General features: G+C 36.7%; 1 protein-coding gene across 41 annotated transcripts in view; it reads left to right on the top strand.

Moving 5' to 3' along the window:
* Nucleotides 1-26903, top strand: part of KMT2C (lysine methyltransferase 2C) — a 304403-nt gene that overhangs the window by 215097 nt on the left and 62403 nt on the right. For 35 of the 41 annotated variants that reach the window (XR_010158721.1, XR_010158720.1, XR_010158719.1 and 32 more), the window contains 8 exons: nucleotides 255-419; nucleotides 1751-1860; nucleotides 2357-2422; nucleotides 3689-3901; nucleotides 17110-17238; nucleotides 19312-19431; nucleotides 21493-21623; nucleotides 25096-25276. Coding sequence is in view for 38 of the 41 variants with exons in the window: in XM_063815061.1 (XP_063671131.1) it covers nucleotides 255-419; nucleotides 1751-1860; nucleotides 2357-2422; nucleotides 3689-3901; nucleotides 17110-17238; nucleotides 19312-19431; nucleotides 21493-21623; nucleotides 25096-25276 (1115 nt within the window). In the remaining 3 variants the exon portion in view is untranslated. The remainder of the gene's footprint in view (nucleotides 1-254; nucleotides 420-1750; nucleotides 1861-2356; nucleotides 2423-3688; nucleotides 3902-17109; nucleotides 17239-19311; nucleotides 19432-21492; nucleotides 21624-25095; nucleotides 25277-26903) is intronic. The other 6 variants (XM_063815066.1, XM_063815075.1, XM_063815073.1 and 3 more) reach the window with 2 other exon arrangements.

Raw genomic sequence — 26903 nt, 5'->3', positions numbered from 1 at the left:
TACTCTAGGGTTTGTTTGCCTTGTTAGTCTTTCAAGTTCAGAGCTTTCTCATACCACTTTGGTTTTTAAAAATTAGCCACACCTATTTAATTGAATAATACACATATTCTATGATAGATACCAGTAATCAGAAAAATTTTCACATACACATTCAATCATTTCCCCCATTATGTTCGTATGTAGCTTCCTGAATTACAGTAACTGAGTAACTAAGAAAATAAAATTGAGACTTTTCGGGGGGATTTGGATTTCAGGTGTGTTTGGTGCAGACACTGTGGAGCAACATCTGCAGGTCTAAGATGTGAATGGCAGAACAATTACACACAGTGCGCTCCTTGTGCAAGCTTATCTTCCTGTCCAGTCTGCTATCGAAACTATAGAGAAGAAGATCTTATTCTGCAATGTAGACAATGTGATAGGTATTGTGCTATTTTTTCATCTTTTTAAAGCTTTTCTCTTTGAAATGTAGCAAAAAAAAAAAAAATGGAAAATAGCTTTTCCTTAATCACAAGTTTTAGGTACAGAACTTTTTGCCTTGTAGATTTTTAGTCACCTAGAAACTTACAGAAGTGATTTCCTGTTTTGAATTCTCAACTCCAGACTAAAGTTTTGTTTTGCTTTGTTTTTAAATTTAGAGACAGAGTCTTGCTCTGTCGCCAGGCTGGAGTGCAGTGGCGCTATCTTGGCTCACTGCAACCTCCACCTCCGCCTCCTGGGTTCAAGCGATTCTCCTGCCTCAGCCTCCCGAGTAGCTGGGACTACAGGTGCATGCCACCGCGCCCAGCTAATTTTTGTATTTTTAGTAGAGACAGGGTTTCACCATGTTGGCCAGGATGGTCTCCATCTTTTGACTATCTTTTGACCGCCCGCCTCAGCCTCCCAAAGTTTTATGATTATAGGTGTGAGCCACTGTGCATGCCCAAGACTAAAGATTTTTAATTTAGGCCTTTTTGAGGGTTTAGGAATCCCTTGAAATTAGATGGAGAATTATTGCCTTCATCTATGCCGTTTCTTATGAAGGGTTTCTGAATCTTCTAATAGATTATAAAAAATATCTAACACATTCTGTTCTCCTTAAACCACTTTTTCTTAAAGCTCTAGATACTAGATATCTAGATATTAGATAGCACCTTCTGCCCTCCCTACGTAATTATGTGGAATTTCATAATAAAGAATGTTTTCTTGCTTTCATTGGTATGTTGTTGTACTCTTTAGAAGTTAAGAAGTGAACACATATTATTAATAGTATTATTTTATCAGTAGTACAGTATTCTTGGGACTCTGGCTACTAATTATTTGTTCCATTGCAAGACAACTTTTTACTTAATTTCCCGATTACCATTCAACATTGCTTTCCATGAGATATGTCTACTTCAAGTTAGATGCATTACCTGGAGCACATATATGCTAGCACTGCCATTTGCAGTTTTCTGAATACCTTTGTGTTTGCCCTAACTAGCTTCCTTGCTGTCTTTGAAATATTTAATATATGATGATAAAATAATTAGCTTCCTTATGTAATGTGCTTTGCTTCCTCTCTAATAGTTGTTCTCATTCCTTTTTATTTCCTTCTTAGCTGTATGAAAGTTTTTCTGTTAATAGAGATAGTTAGGAGAAAAGGGGAAGGTAGGAGGAGCATGTGAGGCTTAGGGCTTTTAAGTTTGAAGACTCAGTGTTACAGGTTTTAAAAGGTAGCAGTTCTCAGTATATTCCATTTTTTTAAAAAAATGTACAAATATGGTCTTTTTAGATGGATGCATGCAGTTTGTCAGAACTTAAATACTGAGGAAGAAGTGGAAAATGTAGCAGACATTGGTTTTGATTGTAGCATGTGCAGACCCTATATGCCTGCGTCTAATGGTAAGAGAATAATTTAAACTGTGAGTCTGCACTCTTGTACCACTCACTTGCACCTTACTGTCCACAATCAATGAATTAGCTTAGCTCTACTCTTATTTTGTCTTTGTGAAACTTACTTTGACATGAAAAATATTATTTTTGGTTATACATGACTTACCGCAACTTGTTATAAAACAATTTACATGAAACAATAAAAAGCATATACTTTAGATGTAAACTATAATTTTGCTCCCAAGAAACATGATCTTGTAGTTACTGACAATATGTCAGAATCCAATATGTTGATTCTTTCTTAGCCAGGTTTTCCTCCATGACTTGAGTATTTCCTTCATCACTTCTTGTTTTGTTGTTGCTTTAAAAAGCACTTTTAACTTTAGTGTTCAAACATTTATTTTAATAAAATGAGTATAGAAACAAATTTTAATCATATATAAGTATTTAAATACACTTTACCTTTTCTGAAAAGAATTACCTGGATTTTTTTTTTTCGTTTCAGTGCCTTCCTCAGACTGCTGTGAATCTTCACTTGTAGCACAAATTGTCACAAAAGTAAAAGAGCTAGGTAAAATTTGAAATGCTTTACTTGATTTAATTAATTTACTTTGCTTAATTTTTACATAATTGGCTTACCACTTGTCAAACCTGCTTCAATCATATGGGTGTTCTATCCAAATTCTGTAATGTTGGTAATCATTTCCACAATGATATATAAAATGTCATCCAGCTTTACTGGGGCAGTATTCCTATAAATTTCAGCAAGTAGGCAACAAAAATAACAGCTCTTAGAATAACCATTAATGCCATACTTGCTTTAGTTTCATTGATATATTACTGTGCTTAATTATCAGTTAGCAGAAAACACGGCCTAGTTGGCAAACAGATTTCTTTTAGAATTAATTCAGTCTCTTAATTTTTAAAATAATTAATAAGCCTAGTATGGTGATTAATATGATATTCTTATTAAACAGTCATTCTTTTGAATATTTGTATTTAATAGCACCTGATACAAAAACATTTGGATAGTACAGGAGTTGTTCTAAGGAACAACAGTTTTTTACATTTAAAATTAAATCTGCAGGATTTGTACTTATTTATTACTTCTCCCTATTAGTAATTATGTTGATACTCTGATTTTTCCAGATGAGCTTCTGGAGTATTCTGTCTTCTCTTATGTAAATAGATCCCTGCCTTTTGATCTTTTCTATGAAAAAGCTCATAGTGGATTAGCTGAGCATTGCATTTAGTTGTAGTGCTTCTAACTCTTTTTATTGGGACATGAAAATAGAAATTCCAGGAAGACTTTTTTGAGACAGAGTCTCGCCCTGTCGCCCAGGCTGGAGTGCAGTGGCACAATCTCGGCTCACTGCAACCTCTGCCTCCCGGGTTCAAGCGATTCTCCTGCCTCAGCCTCCCACATAGCTGGGATTACAGGTGCCCGCCACCACGCCCGGCTAATTTTTTGTATTTTTAGAAGAGACAGGGTTTCACTGTGTTAGCCAGCATGGTCTCGATCTCATGACCTCGTGATCTGCCTGCCGCCTCGGCCCCCCAAAGTGCTGGGATTACAGGCATGAGCCCCCCGCACCTGGCCCAGGAAGACCATTTTTTAAAAACATGCAACCTTTCTGCCTGTAATCCAAGGAAGTTTGACCTATTGTTCATAGTTTTTATTGGGTATCATGAAGTTAATTATTCATGCATTTCATAGATACGTAATTGCTTTCTAGAACTACAGTCACATTCCCTTGACATGGGTATTTTGGAACAGTAATCAGTCAAATTTGAAATGAAAGTTTAAATTTGTATCCTTGGGATTTTGTAATTTTAGACCCACCCAAGACTTATACCCAGGATGGTGTGTGTTTGACTGAATCAGGGATGACTCAGTTACAGAGCCTCACAGTTACAGTTCCAAGAAGAAAACGGTCAAAACCAAAATTGAAATTGAAGATTATAAATCAGAATAGCGTGGCCGTCCTTCAGACCCCTCCAGACATCCAATCAGAGCATTCAAGGGATGGTGAAATGGATGATAGTCGAGGTAATACTAATTTATTTTCCATGAAATATGTGTGCAAGAATTAAAGCATATAAAGTAACTTTTGAAATATGTGTATGATTTACCAAAGGGTAAATCACACTGACTTAGTTAACCCCTGATGTGACCCTTGCCATTTCCAAATGAGTGATCTTCTTAGACCTTGCCTTTTCAGGTTCTCTTCCTTTCACACATTTTAGAACAGACCTACCTTACAGAAATCTCAAGGAGCACCATATCTTTGAAGATCACAGGTGGGGAACTACAGAGGGCTTGACTTTAGTTTGCTAGATAACGACACAAACCTTCTCAGATACTGTGAGCTTGGATAATACCATGTTTCAGTTAAGGTAGTTGATGCATACATTCTAGAAATGGAAAAGCTGTCATTTAATGTTACTTCAGGTATAACTTCATATTCACCAGTGTGCATCATAAAGTATTGGTTTATAAACATTTTCTTGATCAAAGTAAATATAAGGTTTTTCTAGCTGAATTCTTTTTTTTTTTTTCAGTTGGGAGACAGGGTCTTGCTCTGTTGCCCAGGTTAGAGTGCAGTGACACGATCTTGGCTTACTACAACCTCTGCCTCCTGGGTTCATGCGACCCTCCTACCTCAGCCTCCTGAGTAGCTGGGACCATGGATGCAGGCCACCACGCCTGGCTAATTTTTGTATTTTTTTGTAGAGATGGGGTTTTGCCATGTTGCCCAGACTGGTCTGGAACTCCTGGGCTCAAACCATCTGCTCTGCTCAGCCTGCTGAGTTCTTGAGATAGCCAAATATTTTAATAGTAACCTAAAATCCAATATGAGTTAAAGAGGATTACTGTTGGTTTGCTCATTTTTGGGGCGGTTATTTATTTTCAACTGATTCAGAAATGAAGTGATAATTATTTCTGTTTGATTATATTTTATTTCATAGTTTTTTTTTTTTTTTTTTTTTTTTAAGGGGCAGTGTCTTGTTACGTTGCTCAGGCTGGTTTCCAACTCCTGGGCTCAAGTGATCCTCCTGCCTCAGCCTCTCAAGTAGCAGGTACTATAGGCATGCGCCACTGCAGCTGGCTTTGAGACAATAGAATTTATTGAATATCTACTGTATGTCAGATGTTGGAAATCATATCAGTGTACAAAGCAGGTAGAATTCTCTGCATAGAGTTTATATTTTAATGTTAGGTAACCCAACTCTTAAAAAAAATCAGTTAATTATAATGTGTTTGGCAAGTCCCATGGTAAAAATAAAGTTTGATAAAGAAGAATTGCCTGGCCAGGCGCAGTGGCTCATGCCTGTAATCTCAGCACTTTGGGAGGCCGAGGTAGGTAGATCACTTGAGGTCAGGAGTTCGAGACCAGACTGGCCAACAGAAACCCATTCTCTGCTAAAAATACAAAAATTAGCCGGGCTCAGTGGCATGTACCTGTAATCCCAGCTACTTGGGAGGCCAAGGCAGGAGAATTGCTTGAACCTGGGAGGCGGAGGTTACAGTGAGCTGAGATTGCATCACTGCACTCCAGCGTGGGTGACAGAGCAAGACTCTGTCTCCAAAAAAAAAAAAAGGAATTGGAAGTACAGACGGGTGTTTAGAGTCCATATGAACAGAAAGCAGTATTTGAGCACAGATTTTAAAGAGGTGAGTGAGTGAGCCACTTGATTACCTGAGAGAAGAGCATCCCAGACAGTGAGGAAGCCAATGTAAAGGCTCTGGGTGAGAGTGTGCTGAGCATGTTTGAAGAAAGAGTGTTGTGGAGACCAACAGAGTGAGCAGAGGGGACAGTCAGAAGGTGAGAAGATTAGAGATGTGAGGACAAGAAGGATGGCTCAGTATATCTCACACAACCATAAGGTGATGTGTCAGTAGTTTGTGCTTAATAGCAATGGAATGGGAGGCCATTGAATGTTCCTGAAAAGAAGAACACCATGATCTTATTTATATTTTAAGAGGAACACTCTCCTATGATATAAATAGATGATTAGGTGCAAGAGTTATGACAGGTAGATCAGTGAGAAACAATGGTCCAGGTGAGAGGTAATTGTGGCTTTGAAAAGGTATGTCATTTGTGGCCGGGCTCAGTGGCTCATGCCTATAATCTGTAATCCCAGCATTTTGGGAGGCCAAGGCGGGTGGATCACCTGAGGTCAGGAGATCAAGACCATCCTGGCCAACATGGTGAAACCTCATCTCTACTAAAAATACAAAAATTAGCTGGGCATGGTGGCAGGCACCTGTAACCCCAGCTATTCGGGAGGCAGAGGCAGAGGATTGCTTGAACCCAGGAGGCAGAGGTTGCAGTGAGCCAAGATTGAGCCACTGCACTCCAGCCTGGTGACAGAGTGAGACTCCATCTCAAAAAATAAATAAATAAATGAAAAGACATGTCTTTTGTATGTTCTTGATAATTTTTGTTTTGTAATGTGTTTTGGGTCTATGTTACTGGGAGAAACACTTTCTAATGCTTGTATGTAACTGATTTTCAGATACAATTGAACAGGTAATTTGATTTGGGCGGTTGGAGTTTGCAAAGAAGTAGTCCATATACTTAGGAGGAATTGATCAGATCAGCTTTAACAAGAATTTCCATTTCTGAGGATGTTAAAAAATGTCTGAAAAAGGTTTCCATAGTCTCTTAAATTTGGGAAGTGCTCCATTTCACAAAATATGAAAGGTTTCTTGATAATAGTACACCTTGTTTCCCAAATTATGAGATTATAATACCTTTTAAAAACAACACAAAAGACCTTGGAAGGTTTTCCTTGTGACTACCACTTGTAAACACTGAGAAATGGTGATATGTTTCAATTTCATATTTTCTCATTGACTCGTATCAGGGTAAAAGAAAATCAGTTGAAAAATTACCCTTGCTTTTTTAAAATTTACGTGATAAAATAGCCCATCTGAATTTACTGAATTTGTCCTTATTTTTATTGAATATTGAAAAAGATTGTTTAGTGTGTTGGATGTTAAATGCTAAGACAATTTTAGAATTTAAGGAATTGAATATACAGCATTTTCATGACTAGTCCCTCATGTTCATTTACGTGCCAGGATCTCACATCCTTTGCAGAAGGAAAGGTACATTCCTAGGGATAAAATAAATGCATGTTACTTGGACAACATTTTTGCTTTCTGTTTGCTAAATAAAAATCCCTTTTAAAAATTCAGTATTGCCACACTTTGCCATATTAAAAATGTTTTAGATTACTATATTATCCTGAAACTACATGTACACACACACCCCTAAAATAAGTTTTATGGTATTTCATATGCCTGTACAGGAGAAAAAATAGGGAAAGAATACAATCATCGTAAGTTCTTATTATTACATTATGCTGAGATTTCTAATAACACTGCCCTTTTCTGGGTATTTTGTATTAAACCTAAAATTTGTGATGTTTTAGACTTTCACTAACGTGTTTTGATAATGTCTCAGTACCCTTGGGAAAGCATTATAAAGTAGTGGGCAATGATGAAACCTACTCTGGGTGTTTTTAGGCAAATTTTTTAACTTCTCTGATGCTAGTGTTCTCATTTATAAAATAGGTGAACCAGGATGAGCCCATAGGATAGTTGTGCTGATGAGGTGCAAGGATGCATGCCAGGCACCCAGCGCTGGCTCTTCCCACACATGGAGTGCTCAGTAACCGTGAGCTATTAGAATACAAGTGCTCAACCAGTGCTTGAGCAATTGTGTTCTGTGTCCAACAGAACTCAACAGAATCCCATGCTTGTCTTTATATGTGAATTCAGTTCCTTTTGAGTTAGTAAGAAATTATGCCTGTGTTGGGGTAATTGAACTTTTAGGATGAGGGAATTGTCTGCCACAATTATTCTCTGAGCTTAATGTTTCCATGTCTTTTTCTTCATTTTGGAAGTTGTGGAAAAATTATAATGAAAGAGTATATAAACGTTTTCCTCTGTATTATAGCATATCTGACAGTTTCCTTTATTAAAAAGTACAATACATTAGGGAGAGACTTGATGAATTTAAAATTAAAGTTTGAAAAGTATTATTGACTATAAGTGATCTTCAGCTGTGCAGTTTTCAACTTGAGGTTGTCAGAATGTAATATTACACATTGTATTACACACATCTACAGAATTCAAACTGTGATGTTCCTGGAGTATTGGAACAATACCTATGACTTTTTGTTTCTATTTATTTTTAACTCTTCTAATAACCGCTTCCTTAAGAAAAGTCATACATCATCACTTTGGTGTATCAGAAACAAATTCCTTATGCAATAAAAGCATACTTCTTTCTCATTCACCTCCTGGGATCTAGAAACCCTGTTAATGCAAGAAAAAAATCCCATACCTCAATAAAATAACACTCTGTTTGTCTCAAGAGTGGAAACACAACCCATTTCCTCTCAACTGGTGGTCCCAGATCGACCATCACAGTGTATGGATGTGTTGGGAGGTGTGGGAATAGGACTGCACTGAGGCTCTAGAAGGCCAGCAGGTGGGGCAGACTGAATGGAGGGAGGGGACTGGCATTCATTAACTACTGGAGAGTGGGAAGAGTGAGGTAGACTGTCCATCTGGTGAAGGTGGCTGCTTCCTTGAGGTTTGTTACTTCCTGTAATGTTAATTCCCTCAGCTTTTAAAATTTGATTTTTAGACAAGTTATACATTCAAATGATTTAAACTTGGAAAATAATTAAAAGGTAAACAGTGAAGTCTCTCCCTTTCCCCTGCCTTCATGCCCCCAGTTTACATCTCCAGAAACCTCAGAGGTTTCTTGTGTAACCTTCCAGATGTGTTTTATGCATGTATAAGGAAATGTGTGTGTGTGTGTGTGTGTGTATATATATATATATATATATATATATATTTTGTGTGTGTGTGTGTATATATATATATTTTTTGTTCCTTTTGTCTTACTACTATTTACTGTCCTTCATTTTTTTATGGCTGCAAATATTGCTTTGTATGGAAATATAAGCAATTTAATTTACCTGTTCTTTCCCCTGTTGATAGACCTTTGGGTTTCTTTCAATCTTTTTTTTTTTTTTTTTTTTTTGAGACAGAGTCTCGCTCTGTCGCCCAGGCTGGAGTGCAGTGGCACGATCTTCGCTCACTGCAAGCTCTGCCTCCTGGGTTCACGCCATTCTCCTGCCTCAGCCTCCCGAGTAGCTGGGACTACAGGCACCTGCCACCACGCCCGGCTAATTTTTTTGTATTTTTAGTAGAGGCGGGGTTTCGCCATGTTAGCCAGGTTGGTCTCGATCTCCTGAACTCGTGATCTGCCTGCCTCGGCCTCCCAAAGTGCTGGGATTACAGGTGTGAGCCACCGCGCTCGGCTTTCTTTCAATCTTTTACTGTGAATAGTACAATGGTCACCTGGTATATTTATAATGTTGTATGTAAGTGGGCCTGCAAAGGTGAATTCCTTGCTAAATCCAAAGACATAATGCATTTAAAACTGTTTTTGGCAGGTAGGATACAGTTTTTTTTTTCATTTATTTTTATTATACATATCTGAGGTATACAACATGCTTTGTATACATAGTGAAATGATTACTATGGTCAAACAAATGTCTGTATCCTTCACCTTCCATAGTTACTCTCTGTGTGTGTACACCTAAAATCTCTTTCAGCAAATTTTCATTACAATATTATTAACTGTGGTTCTCATGCTGTGTATTAATTTGATCTCTAGAATTATTCATCTTACCTAACTGCAGATTTGTACCCTCCGACCTACTTCTGCCCGTCCCACCCATCCCCTACCTCCAGACCTTTGATAACCACCATTCTACTCTCTATACGTTCAGCTTCTCACCCCGCTGCCTCCCATTCTGCTTATTAAGTGAGATCATACAGTATTTTTCTGTGTCTGGCTTACTTTATTTAGTATACTTTCCTCCCGGTTCATCCATGTTATCACAAATGGCAGTATCTCCTTTCTTAAAGCTAACTATTCCATTGTATAAAGTCCTCATTGTCATCAGTAAGTTCTTAGAAACTGTGGTTAAGAGGGGAAAAAAAGTATGACAAAACTGATTTTTTTTTTTCATTTTGCATTATGCCAAAATTAGATTGAAGGAAACAGTGTTACTTGAGGACCTGCTGTATGTTCATTTAGCTTAACGTCTCAGTTCCCAAGAACCTATTGATGACATTAAGGGAGGACTTAATATATGTATATACACACGTCACAATTTCTTTATCCATTCATCTGTCCTTGAATGGGTAAGTAAATTGTCCATCAGGACACTTAGTTTGTTTCCATATCTTGGCTATTGGGAGTAATGTCGCCATGAATGTGGGAGTGCAGATGTCTCTCTCAGATGCTGATTTTATTACCTTTGAATATATGCCCAGCAGAGGCATTGTTGGATCTTATGGTGGTAGTTTTTTTTTTTTTAAGGAAACTCTATACTGTTTTCAATAATGGCTATACTAATTTACATTCCTATCAACCATGTACAAAGGTTTCGTTTTCTACACATCCTCACCAACACTTATGTCTTTGCCTTTTTGATAATAGTCATTCTAAGAGACATGAGATGATATCTATTGTGGTTTTAATTTTCATTTTTCTCATGATTATGATGTTGAGCATCTTTTCATATACCATTTGACCATTTGTGTGACTTTGGAAAAATGGCTATTCAGGTCCTTGCCTATTTTAAAATCCAGTTATTTGGGATTTTTTTGCTACTGAGTTGTGTGAGTTCCTTATATGTTTTGGATTTTAACCCCTTATCAGATGTGTGGTTTGCCAATATTTTCCCCTAATCCCTGTGCTACCTTTTCACCCCGGTTTTTTTTTTTTTTTTTTAATTGCTATGCAGAAGCTTATTTGCTTGATGTAGTCCCACTTGCTTATTTTTGCTTTTGCTACCTGAGCTTTTGGTGTGATATCCAAAAAATCATTGTCAAGGAGGATATCAAGGAGTTTTTCTCCTATATTTCCTTCTAGGAGTTTTATGGTTTCAGGTGTTAGGTATTTAATCTATTTTGAGTTGCTTTTTATGTATGATGTGTAAGATAGGCATCAGGTCCAGTTTCATTCTTTTGCATATAGATATCTAGTTTTCTTTCCACTACTTATTGAAGACACCATCTTTTCCCTATTGTATCTTATTGGACTTGTCAAAAATTAGCTCATAATATATGCTTGGGTTTATTTTTGGGCTCTGTATTCAGTTCCATTGATCCATGTGTCTGTTTTTATGCCAGTACCATACTGTTTTGTTAACTATCACTTTGTAATATAACTTGAAATCAGGTAGTGTGATACCTTCTACTTTGTTTTTCTTTCTCAAGATTCTTTTGGCTATTCAGGGTCTTTTGTGATTTAATACAAATTTTAGAATTGTGTTTTCTATTTTTGTGAAAAATGCCTTTGGAAATTTGATAGGGATTGCATTGAATCTGTAGATCACTTTGGATAGTATGGACATTTTAACAATATTCTTCCAATCCACAAACATGGGGATATCGTTATATTTATTTGTGTCTTTAGTTTTTTTTCTGTTTTTTGAGACAGAGTCATGCTCTGTTGCCCAGGCAGAAGTGCAGTGGTGTGATCTCAGCTCACTGCAGCCTCCGCTGCCTCCTGGGTTCAAGCAATTCCGCTGCCTCAGCCCCCCAAGTAGCTGGGATTACAGGTGCCTGCCACCACGCCTGCCTGGCCAATTTTTGTATTTTTAGTAGAGACAGGGTTTCGCCATGTTGGCCAGGCTGGTCTTGAACTCCTGACTTCAGGTGATCTACCCGCCTTGGCCTCCCAAAGTGCTGGGATTACAGGCGTGAGCCACCATGCCCGGCTGTGTGTCTTTAGTTTCTTTCGTCAATATTTTATAGTGTTTAGTATATAAAGCTTTCACTTCCTTCATTAAATTTGTTCCTCAGTGTTTTATTCTTTTTGATGTTATTTTAAGTGGAAATGTTTTCTTGATTTTTTTCAGATCATTATTTGTATAAAGAAATGCATCTGATTTTTGTATATTGATTTTGTATCCTGCTACTTGACTGAATTCATTTATTCTAGTAACTGGAATTTTTGGGGGTTTCTACATACAGGATCATGTCATCTGCACACAGGGATAATTTTACCCGCTTTTTTCTGCTGATGCCTTTTATTTCCTTTTCTTATGTGATTGCTCTGGCTAGGACTATGTTGAATGTAAGTGTTAAGAGTAGGCATCCTTGCCTTGTAGCAGATATTGAAGAAAAGCTTTCAGTCTTTCCCTGTTGTAGGTTTGTTTTTGAATAGGCAATACCTGTGCATGATACAAGAAATACAAAGGTCTTAAAAAAAAGTGAACAATGTTAAGTTAGCCTACCTTTTGACCATCCCTTCCTTGGAAAGAACCAGTGTTTTCTTATAACTTTCCAGAGATTAGTCATCTAGATACAAGTATGTATATATGGGAGAATTTCTCATATTTGGGTGATATGGTCTTTTTCTTTTCTTTTCTTTCTGTCTGTCTTTCTGTCTGTCTTTCTTTCTGTCCTCGTCTCGTCTCTTCTCTTTTCTTCGTTTCTTTCGATGGAGTCTTGCTTTGTCGCCCAGGCTGGAGTGCAGTGGCACAATCTCGGCTCACTGCAAGCTCTGCCTCCCAGGTTCATGCCATTCTCTTGCCTCAGCCTCTGGAGTAGCTGGGACTACAGGCATCTGCCACCACGCCCGGCTAATTTTTTGTATATTTAGTAGAGACGGGTTTTCACTGTGTTAGCCAGGATGGTGTCTATCTCCTGACCTCGTGATCCGCCCCCTCAGCCTCCCAAGGTGCTGGGATTACAGGCATGAGCCACCGTGCCTGGCCGATACGGTCTTTTTCTTTATTTCAGCCTGTGGGAATCAGAAGGCCCTTGTGAAGATGTTGGTTAGAAGAGACTTTAGCTTACAGTGATACCACCTGTGTTAGGGCACTGTATGTGCTACTTTATGCCATTTGTCTCAACATGTATGCTTACTGGTGTCACTATGAACCTCATCAATAAAAGTGCTCTCTTGGTTTTTACTGTCCTTGTGTGCATTGTTTCAGGTGAAAGGTGGCCTTTGTACTAGATCCAGTGCTATCCTTGGCCACAAACCATTACATACGATTAACTTGGGGATTTCCTCTTCATCATCCTGGAGATCATCTTCTGTTCTCTCCTGTGTTACATGTGTTTTCTGCAATTTCATGAATTTCTCTTTATTTTTTCCCTCAATTTGGGTGGAACGTATCTTCCATAGCTCCCTGACAGAGAATGTGTGGAAGGTAAGTTTTGAGCATTATATACTTCTGAAAATGTCTTTATTTTACCTTCCTACCTGACTCATCTTTTCCAGGTTGGAAATACATTTTCATTTATCAATTTTAGTCAATTGATCCACTGTCTTTTAGTTTCTAGTATATGAAGAACTCGGTTCTCTCTATGTGACCTGCGTTTTCTTGGAAGCTGTTAAGATTTTGGGAAATTCTTTGTCCTCAGTGTTCTAAAATTTCATGAGGATAACGTCTGTTTTTGTCTATTTTTGATTTTTAAAATCTGTTTTGTTAGGCACTGAGTGGTCTCTTTCAGTCTGCTGTCTTATATCCTTCAGTGGTAGGAAATGTTCTTGAACTATATTATTGATAACAATTCCCTCTCTTTTTCCAGAATTCTGCTTTTCAGATGTGAAACATACTCAGTTTTTCTCTGCTTCTTTCCAATTCATGTCCTTATTTTATTTTCCTCTACTGAGTTTTATTTCTATTTCAGTTATTTCAAGAGCTTTCTTTCCTCCCTTTGAATGTTTCTTTTGTAGCATCCTATTCTTGCCTCATGGGTATCTTATATTATCCCTCAGAGGATTTTAATCTTTTTTAAGATTTTTTTTCTTCCTACTTAGTCTGTTAATTCCAAATTGTCTTTTATGTTCTCAGGTCTCTGTCTTTCATGTTACAGATCAGGGGTGTTGCAGATCTTCTGGCTTCCATGGCCCACATTGGAAGAAGCATTGTCTTGGGCCACACATAAAATACACTAATGATAGCTGATGAGCTTTTTAAAAAAAAAAAACTCATAAAAAGTCTCATAATGTTTTATGAACGTTTATGAATTTGTGTTGGGCTGCATTTAAAGCATCTTAGCTGCAGGTTGGACAAGCTTGTGGTAGACCATAGTCAGATAATCTTTATGGTACATGCATGATTAAAAGTGAAGAACTAAAGATGGAGACTGGATAGATAGTATTTTTATTTTTTAAAAAAGGAATTAAGTAGTTGATTAGAAAGCTTTCTGTATGTGGTGGTGCTTGTCGATTTGTAAGTTTAGTGGGGTGATTTGTGCTGACCATTTGGTGAACCCTCTGGTTTCTGTATCTTTAGATGTTCTTCTTGAACTGATCAGGTTCCCCACAGCAGTCTTTTCAAACCTCATACTTGGAGGCTAGAGATCTGGCTGCTAGCTTTCTGAGAATTCAGTGGGGAAACGTGGGGTCTGGCAGCGGGAGCAGGATGGGGTTGTCCACATTTAGTATGCCCATATTTTCTTGGTCCTATTTTCAATCTTCATCCCATTGTTCCATTTAAGGTCACCCAGGAATCCTGCATCCCACAAATGAGAGTAGCAGCTTCTCAGTGTGTAAACCTAGGAAGCAGGTGTAGGGAGTATGACTTCTGCAGATAATTAAATCTCTTGTTGCTTGGGTTTTCTCCCACTTATTTCCAAAGGTGGCCAGTTTTCCTAGTTTCTCAGCCTTCTGAGGAGTGTTATAAACTGGATTCTTTTTTTCAGTTCTTTCTGCTCTCAACTGAGAATTTGCCTTTGTTAAGTTGTTTTTCTCCTTTCTTCCTATTGTCTTTTTTTTTTTTTTAAGGAGATTGGGTCTTTCTCTGTTGTCCAGGCTAGAATGCAGTAGTGTGATCATAACTCACTGTAGCGTCAACCTTCTGGGCTCAAGCAATTCTCTTCTCCCACCTCAGCCTCCCAAATAGCTGGGATTACCGGCATGCCACCATGCCACAGCTTGATTTTATCTTTTAAAAATAGATTATTTCAGTGTGTTTTTTAGTAGGGTTTCAGGAGAATGTAATTTTAACATATGAATTTAGTCTGCCATCTTAACCCAAAATTCCCTGTCATTAACTTTTAGGTGGGTTTATTTGAAGGTAAAGAATTGGTATTGTCATCTTTGGTGCTTGTTTTTTTCAGTAATTTTCTTTTTTCTTTTGTTTTCTGTTTTTTTCTGTTTTTTTTTTTTGAGACAGAGTCCCGCTGTCGCCCAGGGTGGAGTGCAGTGGTGCCAACTCGGCTCACTGCAAGCTCTGCCTCCCAGGTTCACGCCATGCTCCTGCCTCAGCCTCCCACGTAGCTGGGACTACAGGCACCAGCCACCTCACCTGGCTAATTTTTTGTATTTTTAGTAGAGACGGGGTTTCACTGTGTTAGCCAGGATGGTCTCGATCTCCTGACCTCGTGATCTGCCCGCCTTGGCCTCCCAAAGTGCTGGGATTACAGGCGTGAGCCACCGCGCCTGGCCTTTTTTTTTTTTTTTGAGAGTTGGAATTTCACTCTTGCTGCTCAGGCTGGAGTGCAATGGCACGATCTCGGCTCACTGAAACCTCCGCCTCCTGGGTTCAAGCAATTCTTCTGCCTCAGCCTTCTGAATAGGTGGGCTTTTAGGCGTGTACCACCATGCCCAGATAATTTTATATTTTTAGTAGAGACTCACCATGTTGGTCAAGCTGGTACGGAACTCCTGACCTCAAGTGATCCACCTGCTTTGGCCTCCCAAAGTGCTGGGATTATGGGCATGAGCCACCGTGCCTGGCCTATAAACTTTCTTTTCATGGCTTAGTCATAAGTCGATAGCCATTATCAGATTGTTATGGAATTGGCCTCAAATATAGACCAAATATAATAAAAAACAAAAGACAAATACCCTGTTCATGCCACTACAGAAATATGTTATCTCTAATACTGGGAATATTGAAGGAGTTAACAACTTGATTTTAAAATGTATTTGATAAACATGTCTTTTTCCTGTAATACAATGTAAAGCATATATAACTTGGAAAAGTTTGATTACCATAGTGTTAAAATAGCATTCTCTAAAATAGCATTCTCTAAGCCTTCCATTTACCTCATTCAGTGAAGTATTTATTGAACATGTATTAGGTATCCTACTAACAATACATCTGTTACTAAGAAAATCTGTGTACCTGTTCTCATGGAGAATATAGTCTAGCAGGGACACAGATTTTAAAGAACCAATAAAAATGAAGCATGACATTAATACATAGGAGCATACAACTGTTTGACATAATCTTTTCTAAATATCAGGAATTCTTTAATACAGTGAAGTTTAGAATAAATCCTGAAAGATAAGTTAGGTAGAAGGCAGAAATTGGGGAAGATAGTGGAAGAAAGAGCTTGATACATTCAAAGAACTGAGTGTAGTTCACTGGTGGGAGTGAGATGAAGCTGGAAAGTTTACAAGAGACTGTTGTAATGGGCCTTGCAATTTGAAGTTTATTTTGAGGGCATTGGGAAGACATGAAAGGATTTTAAGCAGAAAATTGATACATATTTATAGAAAGATCATTTATGCAGTAATTTAAAGAACTGATTGGAGAGAGGTAAGCTTTGAGGTGGGGAACTAGATAGGAGCATGTTGTATTAATAGTGAGTCATCTGAGGTTGGACTAAGATGGTAGTAGAGAGTGATAAAACGCATTTCAGAGGTATTGAGAAGTCTTGGTTGTAGGAGGAAAGAGATTAGGAATGATTAAAGTGGTCTTCCAGGCCTCTGTCTTCTCCGGGTTACATTTCCATGCCTTTTAATGATGATAGGTAACATGGGGAAAAGGAGAAAGTTTATTTTAAATTAGTAGTTCATTTTGGACATACAGTTTTCAGTAACTAGGTAATATTCAATTATAGCTGTGGTTGAAGCTCAGAAGAGAGTTCTAGTCTAGAGACCTGGACCTGAAGACATAATTAAAAGCAAGTGAATTTGTTAAGTGCAAATGGATTGCACTTAACAGAACTCTGAGTTCTGTGTTCCCCTTCTCTGATTATGTTTTATTTCATGGGAACACTGCACTAAGCAGCACAATTTCTACAACCATTTGGGGCTTCTTCTATCTCCTTTCATACTTTCCCTACCAACAGGGATGTACAATTAAAATGGCTCAGCAACAACCCTACTTTTTATTCCCCATTATGTAGGGATTATATATTTGATAGGTTTTTCCAGTTTTGTGTATACATTTACTTTTTTCCAGAAGGAGAACTTATGGATTGTGATGGAAAATCAGAATCTAGTCCTGAGCGGGAAGCTGTGGATGATGAAACTAAGGGAGTGGAAGGAACAGATGGTGTCAAAAAGAGAAAAAGGAAACCATACAGACCAGGTATAGTGCCTGAGGTAGACATTTCAATATCATCAACACTTGGTTAATTAAAGAAAAATACAATACTGAAGACTTTAATTAAAATTAAATATTCAGGATTCAGAACTGTCTAAACAAAAATATGTGCACATAAATTAAAGAACTAAACTATTTGAATACGACTTTTTAGCTCTAGAGTTCTTTATTTTGAATATGTGAATACTTCACAATGAATCATTATTGAATGCCTTGTCCCAAATGTTAACCATTTTATTAAAGGCTTTACTAGATTGGCTTTTGTTCATACTTGGACTTTGAAGGCCATTTATATAGTTCCTCTGGATGTGTACTTCCGTAATGCTTTTAATTTTCAGTATTCACTTTCTAATATCTTTTTTTGAAAAAACTTATTTCAGTGTTTATGCAGGAGTGCCAGTAAGTATACAGTGTGAAGGGGAATAAGACAGAGTTATGGCTCCTAGAATTTATAGTCTAGTTAAAAACCATGACTGATTAAACACTCATTTCTTATCTGCCTCGGGAGTGGAGAGAAAAGCGGTCTTGCTTGTCAGTTTTATTTGCCTTATTGGAAAAAATTATTAAAATTGTCACAATACAGAAGTTGTAGGCTTTTATGTATTTATTTAAAAAATTTTTTTCCCGCTTTTCACACATGTTGAGTAGGCTTTCCTTAGGCAGTTTATTAATATCTTGTTTACCAATGAGGTTTTAAATTGGATTCGTACAATCTTTATGCTTCTTATTGCTTATATTTTATTGGTAAGAGTGATCTAAATCCCTTTTGATATGTAAGGAAGAACTTTCTTACTTCATTCGTATTCCATGAGACCTTAAAAGATAACCTGTCTTTTAAATAGGTCATATCTATAATAAGGACCTAAGATTAGTTGCTTCTAAATCGTTTTATGAAAATGATTTCATTTCTCCCTGATCATGAGGCTTATAAGTGTACTTTTTTAGACATTGCAGATTTCTTCCAGGAACTTGTATTTACCGTTTTTTTTTTCTTTTCCTCTGCCTCACATGGAAGTCAACCCTCTAATTGAGGGACCCATTCGGTCACGGAGTAAATTGCTAGACAGCGATATCATTTCACAAAAGCTTATAGTGTTGACTGTGTACCAGACCTTTATTCTAAGCACTTCACTTATGTTATTTGTCCTTTTAACATATGTATGAGAAGCTGCTTTGCCTCACCCCCTTTTTTAACCAGTGAAAGAACTGAGGCATTGAGAAGTATTTAGTGAGTAAGCAGAATTACATAGTCTGACTCCAGATTCCACGCTGTTAAACACAGGGCTCTATGTGTCCCATGTATAAATGCCCTCATACCTTGGAGTACCAGACACCATCCCCCTGAAATCATATCAGTCAAAGAATATTTGTGTCATCTAGGTAGTTGGTGCCTTCTATCCTCCAGCTAATGTACCAGTTAGCCGGTTAATATACAGACAGTCATCCATCACTTAAGTTCAGAGAAATACATCATTAGGCATTTTCATCCTTGCGTGAACATCATAGAGTGCACTTCCACAAACCTAGATGGTATAGCTTACTACACACTTAGGCTGTATGGTACGCTAAATTCATTTAAAAAAATAAAGTAATTGTGCTACGGTATTATAACTACGGTGATGTCTGTATGTGGTGGGAATTTTTCAGCTCCATTATAATCTTATGGGACCACTGCCTTAACATGCAGCCCTTTGTTGACCAACATCATTATGCAGTGCATGACTGTTATGTGATGTACGAGGCACTAATATTTGTCAAATAGATAAGCCAGCGTAATTTAGTGTTTGATGTTTACACTGATACTGTTTAGAAGAGGAAGTGCACACAGGTCTTTTTGTATTCTGTTTGATAAGTGATAAGAGTGGCTTTGCCTTTTTTTTTTTATTTTGGTCGTTTTTAACTTCTATTTTACCTAAAAATCAGGTTATTGATTTAGATTAGCACAGATTTAATTTTGGAAAATGACTTACTATTCAAGATAAAGCAGTTTTATCCTGTGTACTGTGGAAACGTAGGGAAAAATTATTTATCAGTTTACCTAATTTCTTTTTTGGATAGGTATTGGTGGATTTATGGTGCGGCAAAGAAGTCGAACTGGGCAAGGGAAAACTAAAAGATCTGTGATCAGAAAAGAGTCCTCAGGCTCCATTTCCGAGCAGTTACCTTGCAGAGATGATGGTATAGTACTGACTTAAAAAAAAATTTTTTTTAATGTAACCCTTTGGTCTTGATATTTCTATTGGAAAAAACTATCCTAAATAATGTTACAGTCAATAAGAGCCTTATTGCCTCTTATTGTTACTCAATAAGAGTCTTATTGCCTTTTATTGATGAAAGGATTTGAGTGCGTATAGAGTTCATATCTGTAATACAGCAATCAGGTTTTATAAGGAAATGGTTTAAATCCAATAGACTTCATTCTTTTGAGATTTTTTGACAAGCTCTTTTTTCCTGTATCAAATTATTAAATATATTTTCTATATTTAAATATAAATGGTTTAGGGACTGAATAACTTAGTTACATAATGTACTTTCTGGTCATCTCCAAAGCCTTTCTTTGACTGCCTTAGCTACTTATCATATAATTTGAAATTCTCAAGTGACAGTGCACCTCAGTTTTTATCTATTTATGTATCTGTCTGTCTGTCTGTCTGTCTGTCTGTCTATCTATCTATCTATCTATCTATCTATCTATCTATCTATCTAAGGGTCTCACTATGTCACCCAGGTTGGCGTGCAGTGGCACAATCATGGGTCACTGCAGCCTTGCACTCCTGAGCTCAGGTAGTTCTCCTGTCCTCAGCCTCTGATGTAGCTGGAGACCACAGGCACACACCACCATGCCTAGCTAATTTTTTGGCTTTTTGCAAAGACAGGGTCTCACTTTGTTGCCCAGGCTGGCCTGGAACTCCTGTGCTCAAGCGATCCTCCTGCCTCAGCCTCCCAAAGTGCTGGAATTACAAATGTGAGCCCAGCTGATATCTAAAAAAAATTTTGTTTTTGAGGCAGTCTCCCTCTGTTGCCCAGGCTGGAGTGCTGTGGTGCCGTCTCAGCTCACTGCAACCTCCACCTCCCGAGTCCAAGCAATTCTCGTGCGTCAGCGTCCCAAGTGGCTGGGATTACAGGCGTGAACCACTGCATCCAGCCAGGAGTTGTTTTTTTGTTTTTTTGTTTTTTTTGCTATTGGTGGTGAGCAGGAGGTGGCAAGTGATGGTTTGTGTGAAGGTGTATTTCTTATTAAACTGACCCTGAGCTTTATGCAAGTCACCTCTGGTCTGTCTGCCTTGGAGAGAGGCCTTAAGCTTTGTCTTCTATTCCCTATTCCTCACAATGCTCTGAAAATTGGAGTTTGAGGTCGTTGGATTTCAGCAAATTTCGGAGAGCTTTTACTTTTTTGCTTACTTCTGTGGTTCCTTATTTATCTTAATTTTTGTTTTTCATGGATTCCTTATGTTCTGGCTAGGTTACTGGTGCCTTTAAAAAGATTGTTGTAAAAAATGTTTGTCTATTTCTAGTTTTCAGAAGAGTCAATTCACTTACGTAGTCTGGTGGTAGAGTGCCCATATTGATTTTCAGAAGGGATGTGCCATTTGCCCTGCCATTATGAAGCATCTGAGAATATCATTTGATTGTTTATTTGTCAAATTTAAGCTGTGTTCTTGTTTCTTTGCTAGTTTCATAGTCCCCAAATTTATTTCCATTTCTGATTTCAAGAATAAGTGTTCATTGCATATTAGCATATTCATCGTCATGTTTTCACAATGTGTATATCCTACAAATAATTTATAATAAATTTCTGAACTTGGAATTGCTGTATTAAAGGACACACTTTTTCTTTAAGGTTTTTGTTGAGTATTCTCAATACACCCTACAAAAAAGTTACACCCACAGAATTTCTCTTAATAGTTTATAAGTTGCCATTTCGTCATACTCATGAGCTTTGGGTATTTATTATTATTATTTTACTCTTTAACAAAATATGTTTAAATAAATACGTTTTTGCTTTGTAAAGAAATTGATTATTAAGAAAATAGGAAAAATGCTAATACTAAATAGACATGAAATCAAAATTTTATGGCACTTAAAAGTAACAAACTTGATTTGAGATTTTTTTTTGTTCAAAAAGCTTGTTTGTTTATGTGAAACTGTGTGTATGTTGGTAAGGTATAAAATTACCTTCAGTGGGTTTGTCTAGAAATTTTAAATGTCACATATTTATAAATGTGACTGTTGTTTCAGGCTGGAGTGAGCAGTTACCAGATACTTTAGTTGATGAATCTGTTTCTGTTACTGAAAGCACTGAAAAAATAAAGAAGAGATACCGAAAAAGGAAAAATAAGCTTGAAGAAACTTTCCCTGCCTATTTACAAGTAATATTTTGCTTTACATTATTTTACATGGTTTGTTAATTGAGGAAATAAAATGTATTGAGTTTTAAAACATAGGTTTGTTGTTTTTGTTAATGTTTTACTTGTTTTGTTGTCATTTAGTCATCATAAATGCCATTTTTACCTTTCAGAGGTCCATAAAAATTAAATTTACTTTTTTTGTGTGCTTTGATACTTGTCATAAATTGGTTTTTTAATACCAGTTGTTCATTTCTAAGCATTCTATAAGATGTAACAAGGACACTTTGGGATAGGAAAAACTCAATCTTCCAAGTCATTGATAGCTATGTATACCCCACACCCAAGTTCTGTTGAAATTTCCTTTGCCAATACAAGTTACATTAATTATATTCATTGATTAAAGATAGGCTTTTCAGCCAAAGTTATAGCTTTAATAATCGTTACCACTTTTAGAGGCCTGGAGAACCAAAGATTTAAGCAGTATTCTTTTTGTTTTCCAAAATACACATCAGAAAAATACCTTTCAGTACGAAAAAATTATGTTTGATAGATGTAGACTACAAAAAAAATTTTTTCTAGTTCATCTTGTAAACATTAAGTCAGAGTTTAAGGCCATGTGATACGGAAACAGCTCAATATTAGAAATTGTACTGAGATTAAATATCTGGCTCTGCATCTAACTAATTGTAATTCCTAAGCGTGTTATTCATCCTTCCTGGCCTCTATTTCTTCATGTGTTAAAATTAAACTGGAACAGACTATCATTGAGAGGCCATCCTCATTTCATTGTAGACAACTATTCATCTGATCTGTTCCTCCTAAGAAACTATGGCTTACATAGATAACCCTTCATTGCCTGAGTTGCATTTATTTTTTACATCAATTTTCCAGTTAGGTATTACTAGTTTAATTGGTTTTAAAATACATTGCCTTTCAACTAGCATACAACTTCCTCAATTTTCTTTTTTGTAGCTACTAACATCTTAATGGCAGTGTTCATGTTAGAGCTCAGCCTATAAAGTCAGGATTGAAATACCATTCCACTACCAGTTAGCTGTGTGATTTTGTTCTGTTTAACATCTCTTGTGTCTCGGTTTCCTCATTTGTGACATAGTGGTGCCTCTCAGAAATGCTCAGAAGTTCAGTGAGAGTATGTATGTAAAGTGCCTAGCCTGTGCCTTACTTTTTGTATATCCTTCATACATGTTTTTCCCCTCAATCTCTTATATCCTAGGTTTGCACCTTTGTTTTTTTTTAAAACAATCATTTAATTGGTCAGGAAAAGAAATCCATTTATAGTTTGGCTTACCTTTTTTTTTTTTTTTCCATCTTTGTTGTTGTTTTCTCCTGGGATTCCCTTTACCTCCCTTCTTAATAGTCCTTTCTAGAAATATTGTGATGGCAACCTGCTTTTCCTCCTATTGATCCTTCTGTAAAGTGTAATATAAATTTAAGAAGCTTTCTTTAGGTGTTTATGCAAGTATGAAAACTAGCCATTTAATACTTTGGCAAAAGAGTCTTTAAAATTATTAGGTCTAATTTCCCAGTTACTGCTGTGATCTTAGTCTCCTGGGCCGTCTTGTTCCCCTGTTGCACATCAGTAACTTTCAGCGTGTGTGTGTGTGTGTGTGTGTGTGTGTGTGTGTGTGTGTGTGTCTGTCTGTATGTGTGACATGAGGGAGGCCTTTTTAATGGTACTGTTTTCTTGGACTTTTAGAGACGATGTGGATGGAGCCCCCTCTTTATGTTATCTACAGGGAATGTAAAACACACTAAATTAATAAGGGTGACACAGTTTTTGATAAACACCAGTAAAGTCATGAGTCATTAGACAGAATTCTTGCTGATGATGGTCTAAGATTTCTCAGATTTATACTGAAGGCATTAAATAAATGACCTCTAAACTTCTAAAATGCTTTCTGCTGTTCATCATTTTTTCTAATGATAAAAGCATTGATTATTATAAGAAATGAATCCTCTTCTACCTGGTATTCTAGTTTTGTGAATTTTTAGATTTTTCATAGTGAGACGACTTTTTGATTTAAAATGTGAACATTTCAAATCAGATATATCATTACCTCCACCAGACTTCACACACTCCCAATCTCTTTTCTCAAAGGGTAGTATTGTTAATAATTTGGCATTTGTCCTTCAGAAACTTTTTTATAATTTATTTTTGCAAACTTATAATAGTCTTGATTTGAACTTTCTAATTTTTTTTTGAGACAGAGCCTCACTCTGTCACTGAGGCTGGAATGCAGTGATGTGATCTCAGCTCACTGCAACCTCTGCCTTCTGGGTTCAAGTGATTCTCGTGCCTCAGCCTTCCAGGTAGCTGGGATTACAGGCATGTTGGCGCATGCCTGGCTAATTTTTGTGTTTTGTGTAGAGTCAAGAGTCTTGCCATGTTGCCCAGGCTGGTCTCTAACTCCTGGGCCTAAGTGAACCACCTACCTCGGCCTCCCAAAATGCTGGGATTACAGGCGTGAGCTACTGCGCCCGACCTGTATTTTATAATTTACTGTATGTGTAATTCAACTTACTTTCTTTTAGTAATGTATTTTAGGGCTTTTTCTTTGATAACATAGAACTATATACTTTTAAAAAATTGTTGTATTTTGTAATATAAGTGTCTGTAATTTGGATAGTTCTATGCCTGTTGATAGACATTAAGGCCATTTTTACTTCTTGACATTACAAAATATGCTACAGTGAACTTTTTTGTGCATGTTTGGCAAGAATGTGTTAAATGTTGTATTGCAAAATTGTCCTGTATGGAGGATCCTTTTTCCAGATAGACCACATCATAGGATATAGACTAAAGCAGAGTTCCTGGGTTGAAGCAGGGTAAAGGGGTGGAACTGTGCTTCCCTTTTGTCTTTGGTATTGATTTTTGAGAAATTTTGGAGAGATCTTGGAGTTGCAAGGAACCCAGCTTGAAAGTATATTGAAATGGAAAAATGTTAATATGCCTAAATAAATAGAAAACCACAAGCCTTTAGTAGCTGTATTGCACACATAGTATGGCTAAACTGACTATAAAACTGTCTTTCAGATTGATGATGTAAGTAGTCTTATAGTGTAAGTGTGGTTATATGAATCAATAGATTACAAATCTACCTGAAGTAAATATTAAAGCCGTAGATCAAAGTCTTATGCTGTCCTCTGCAAGTAATCTATAAAAATTAATAATACTCATGAAGCTATTCTGCAGTTTCTAGAAACCTTTGGTATAATTGTGTGGTTTTATTTCCATAATTTTGTCTCTAGTAAAGCTACCAAAAAAATCTTATTTTTAAAATAAGGAGAATCTATATAAAATAATTGACAGGATATTTCTATTTTTTAATACTTCTGTATTCAGTTTCTATATTGTTAAATATAAACCTTTTCTGTTATTTCTGCTTCCTTGTCAAAAACCATGACAGAATAATCTATTGTCTTTTTAGAATTTTCTAACTAACCATTTTTGTATGTGCTTATCTTCATCTAGGAAGCTTTCTTTGGAAAAGATCTTCTAGATACAAGTAGACAAAGCAAGATAAGTTTAGATAATCTGTCAGAAGATGGAGCTCAGCTTTTATATAAAACAAACATGAACACAGGTTTCTTGGATCCTTCCTTAGATCCACTACTTAGTTCATCCTCGGCTCCAACAAAATCTGGAACTCACGGTATGTAGAATTATTCACAGATATTTTCTTTATATCATATAACATACATCTTCCTTTCAGTTAAATCTTTTTGAAATGTTTTTGTTTGGCCTCGTATGCATTTTAAAAATCAACAGCATTGAAGTATAACTTACATTCAGTAAGTGGAACTATTTTAAGTGGACAGGTGTATAAGATGTAGCAAATTAATTTACCTGTGTAACTAGTACCAACATCAAGAGTTGTGAAGGAAAACATTTGGTTTACACTTTGCTGAGGGCAATGTGAGGGGTTATAATTTGGCCAACAGTGACTTTTTGACTAAAAATCTAAGATAGATTTTTGTTAATCATACAGCTTAAATTCAAAACAGAGAAACCAAAATGGATGTGGGGGTACTTGGGAACTTGCTGGCATACTGTGTTACTACAGTGAAGCCTGTTGCCCTAGGTCATGGTTTCTTACTACTGACAGTTTGCACCAGTAATTCTTTGTTGTGGGAAGGAGCCTTTCTGGTGTATAGAAGGATGTTTAACAGCATCTTTGGCCTCATGATGATCAAAAATATCTCCAGATATTGCCAAATATCTTTTGGTGGGCAAAATCACCCCCGGTTGAGAACCATTATCCTAAATGCAGTGCCTGTAGGAACTACTAACAATCAGAGAAAGGTATGAGAACTTGATGTATTTACAGAGTTACAGCAATGTCAGCAAGGTTCTAGGAGTTTAACTCATTGGGTAGGTAAGTGTCTTGATCAGTGTTTCTCCCACTTCTCCCCTATGGTTCTGTCAATTGTAAATCATTGTTCTTTTGGTAAGCTTCCTTTTTTTACCATTAATTGCGTTTGTTACTCAGTTAATTTTATAAACTCATTTTGAAAAACAATTTTAAAGCAATCTTCCACTGAAAAATGACTTTTGATGTTAAGTAGTTAATGCTTCATTAACTTGGCATTATCCTGAATTGAAATACCGACAACTATTTTTGATTTTGACTTTTTGAAATAATTAGAAGCAATCTTACCCCGTGTTGGACACTTGTGCATGTCCAGTCTGCCTCATTGTTGGTAGTGAGGTCATGCTTCTTGTTTGTTCAGTCTTACATATTTTTTACCTCCTACTTTAATTCTGTTGTTTTAAGTATGACCTGCTCTTGTCCTTGTCAGTATATTGTTAAAAATAATGTATAATGAAAGACCTGTGGGTCCTTCAAAGGATATTTTACGATAAAGTATATCTTATAACTCTCATAACTAGCCACTTGAAGACTTAAATAGGAGCTCTTTGCACTTGAGTTTTAAAAGCAAAAGGATTGAAATTGGACAGAGAACATATAGGAAATATATTGATACAAGTTTTTTTTTTCTTTATTTTTTTCCACAAAAATACTGAAGAGAGAACAGTTTTACAATAAGGCCAAAACTTGGAGGACTAGAAAAATATACCCATTTCAAAACCTAGATTAATTGTTCTTTGCAATTGAACCACTCTTTTCACTTTATAATGGAAAATTAATGACTAAAGCCTTTTTTTTTTTTAACATGTCATTCATTATAGCCTATTATATCAATTTTAATGATTTATTCAGATATAAAATCCTTTAGGTAGGGGCAAACTTGTAAAACAGTCTTTAAAAAATTAGTTAC

Source organism: Pan troglodytes, chromosome 6 (genome assembly GCF_028858775.2).
Source record: "Pan troglodytes isolate AG18354 chromosome 6, NHGRI_mPanTro3-v2.0_pri, whole genome shotgun sequence".
Classification (NCBI taxonomy): Eukaryota; Metazoa; Chordata; class Mammalia; order Primates; family Hominidae; genus Pan; species Pan troglodytes.
The sequence above is the reverse complement of the archived record's forward strand: the minus strand, read 5'-3'. Positions and strand labels throughout refer to the sequence as shown.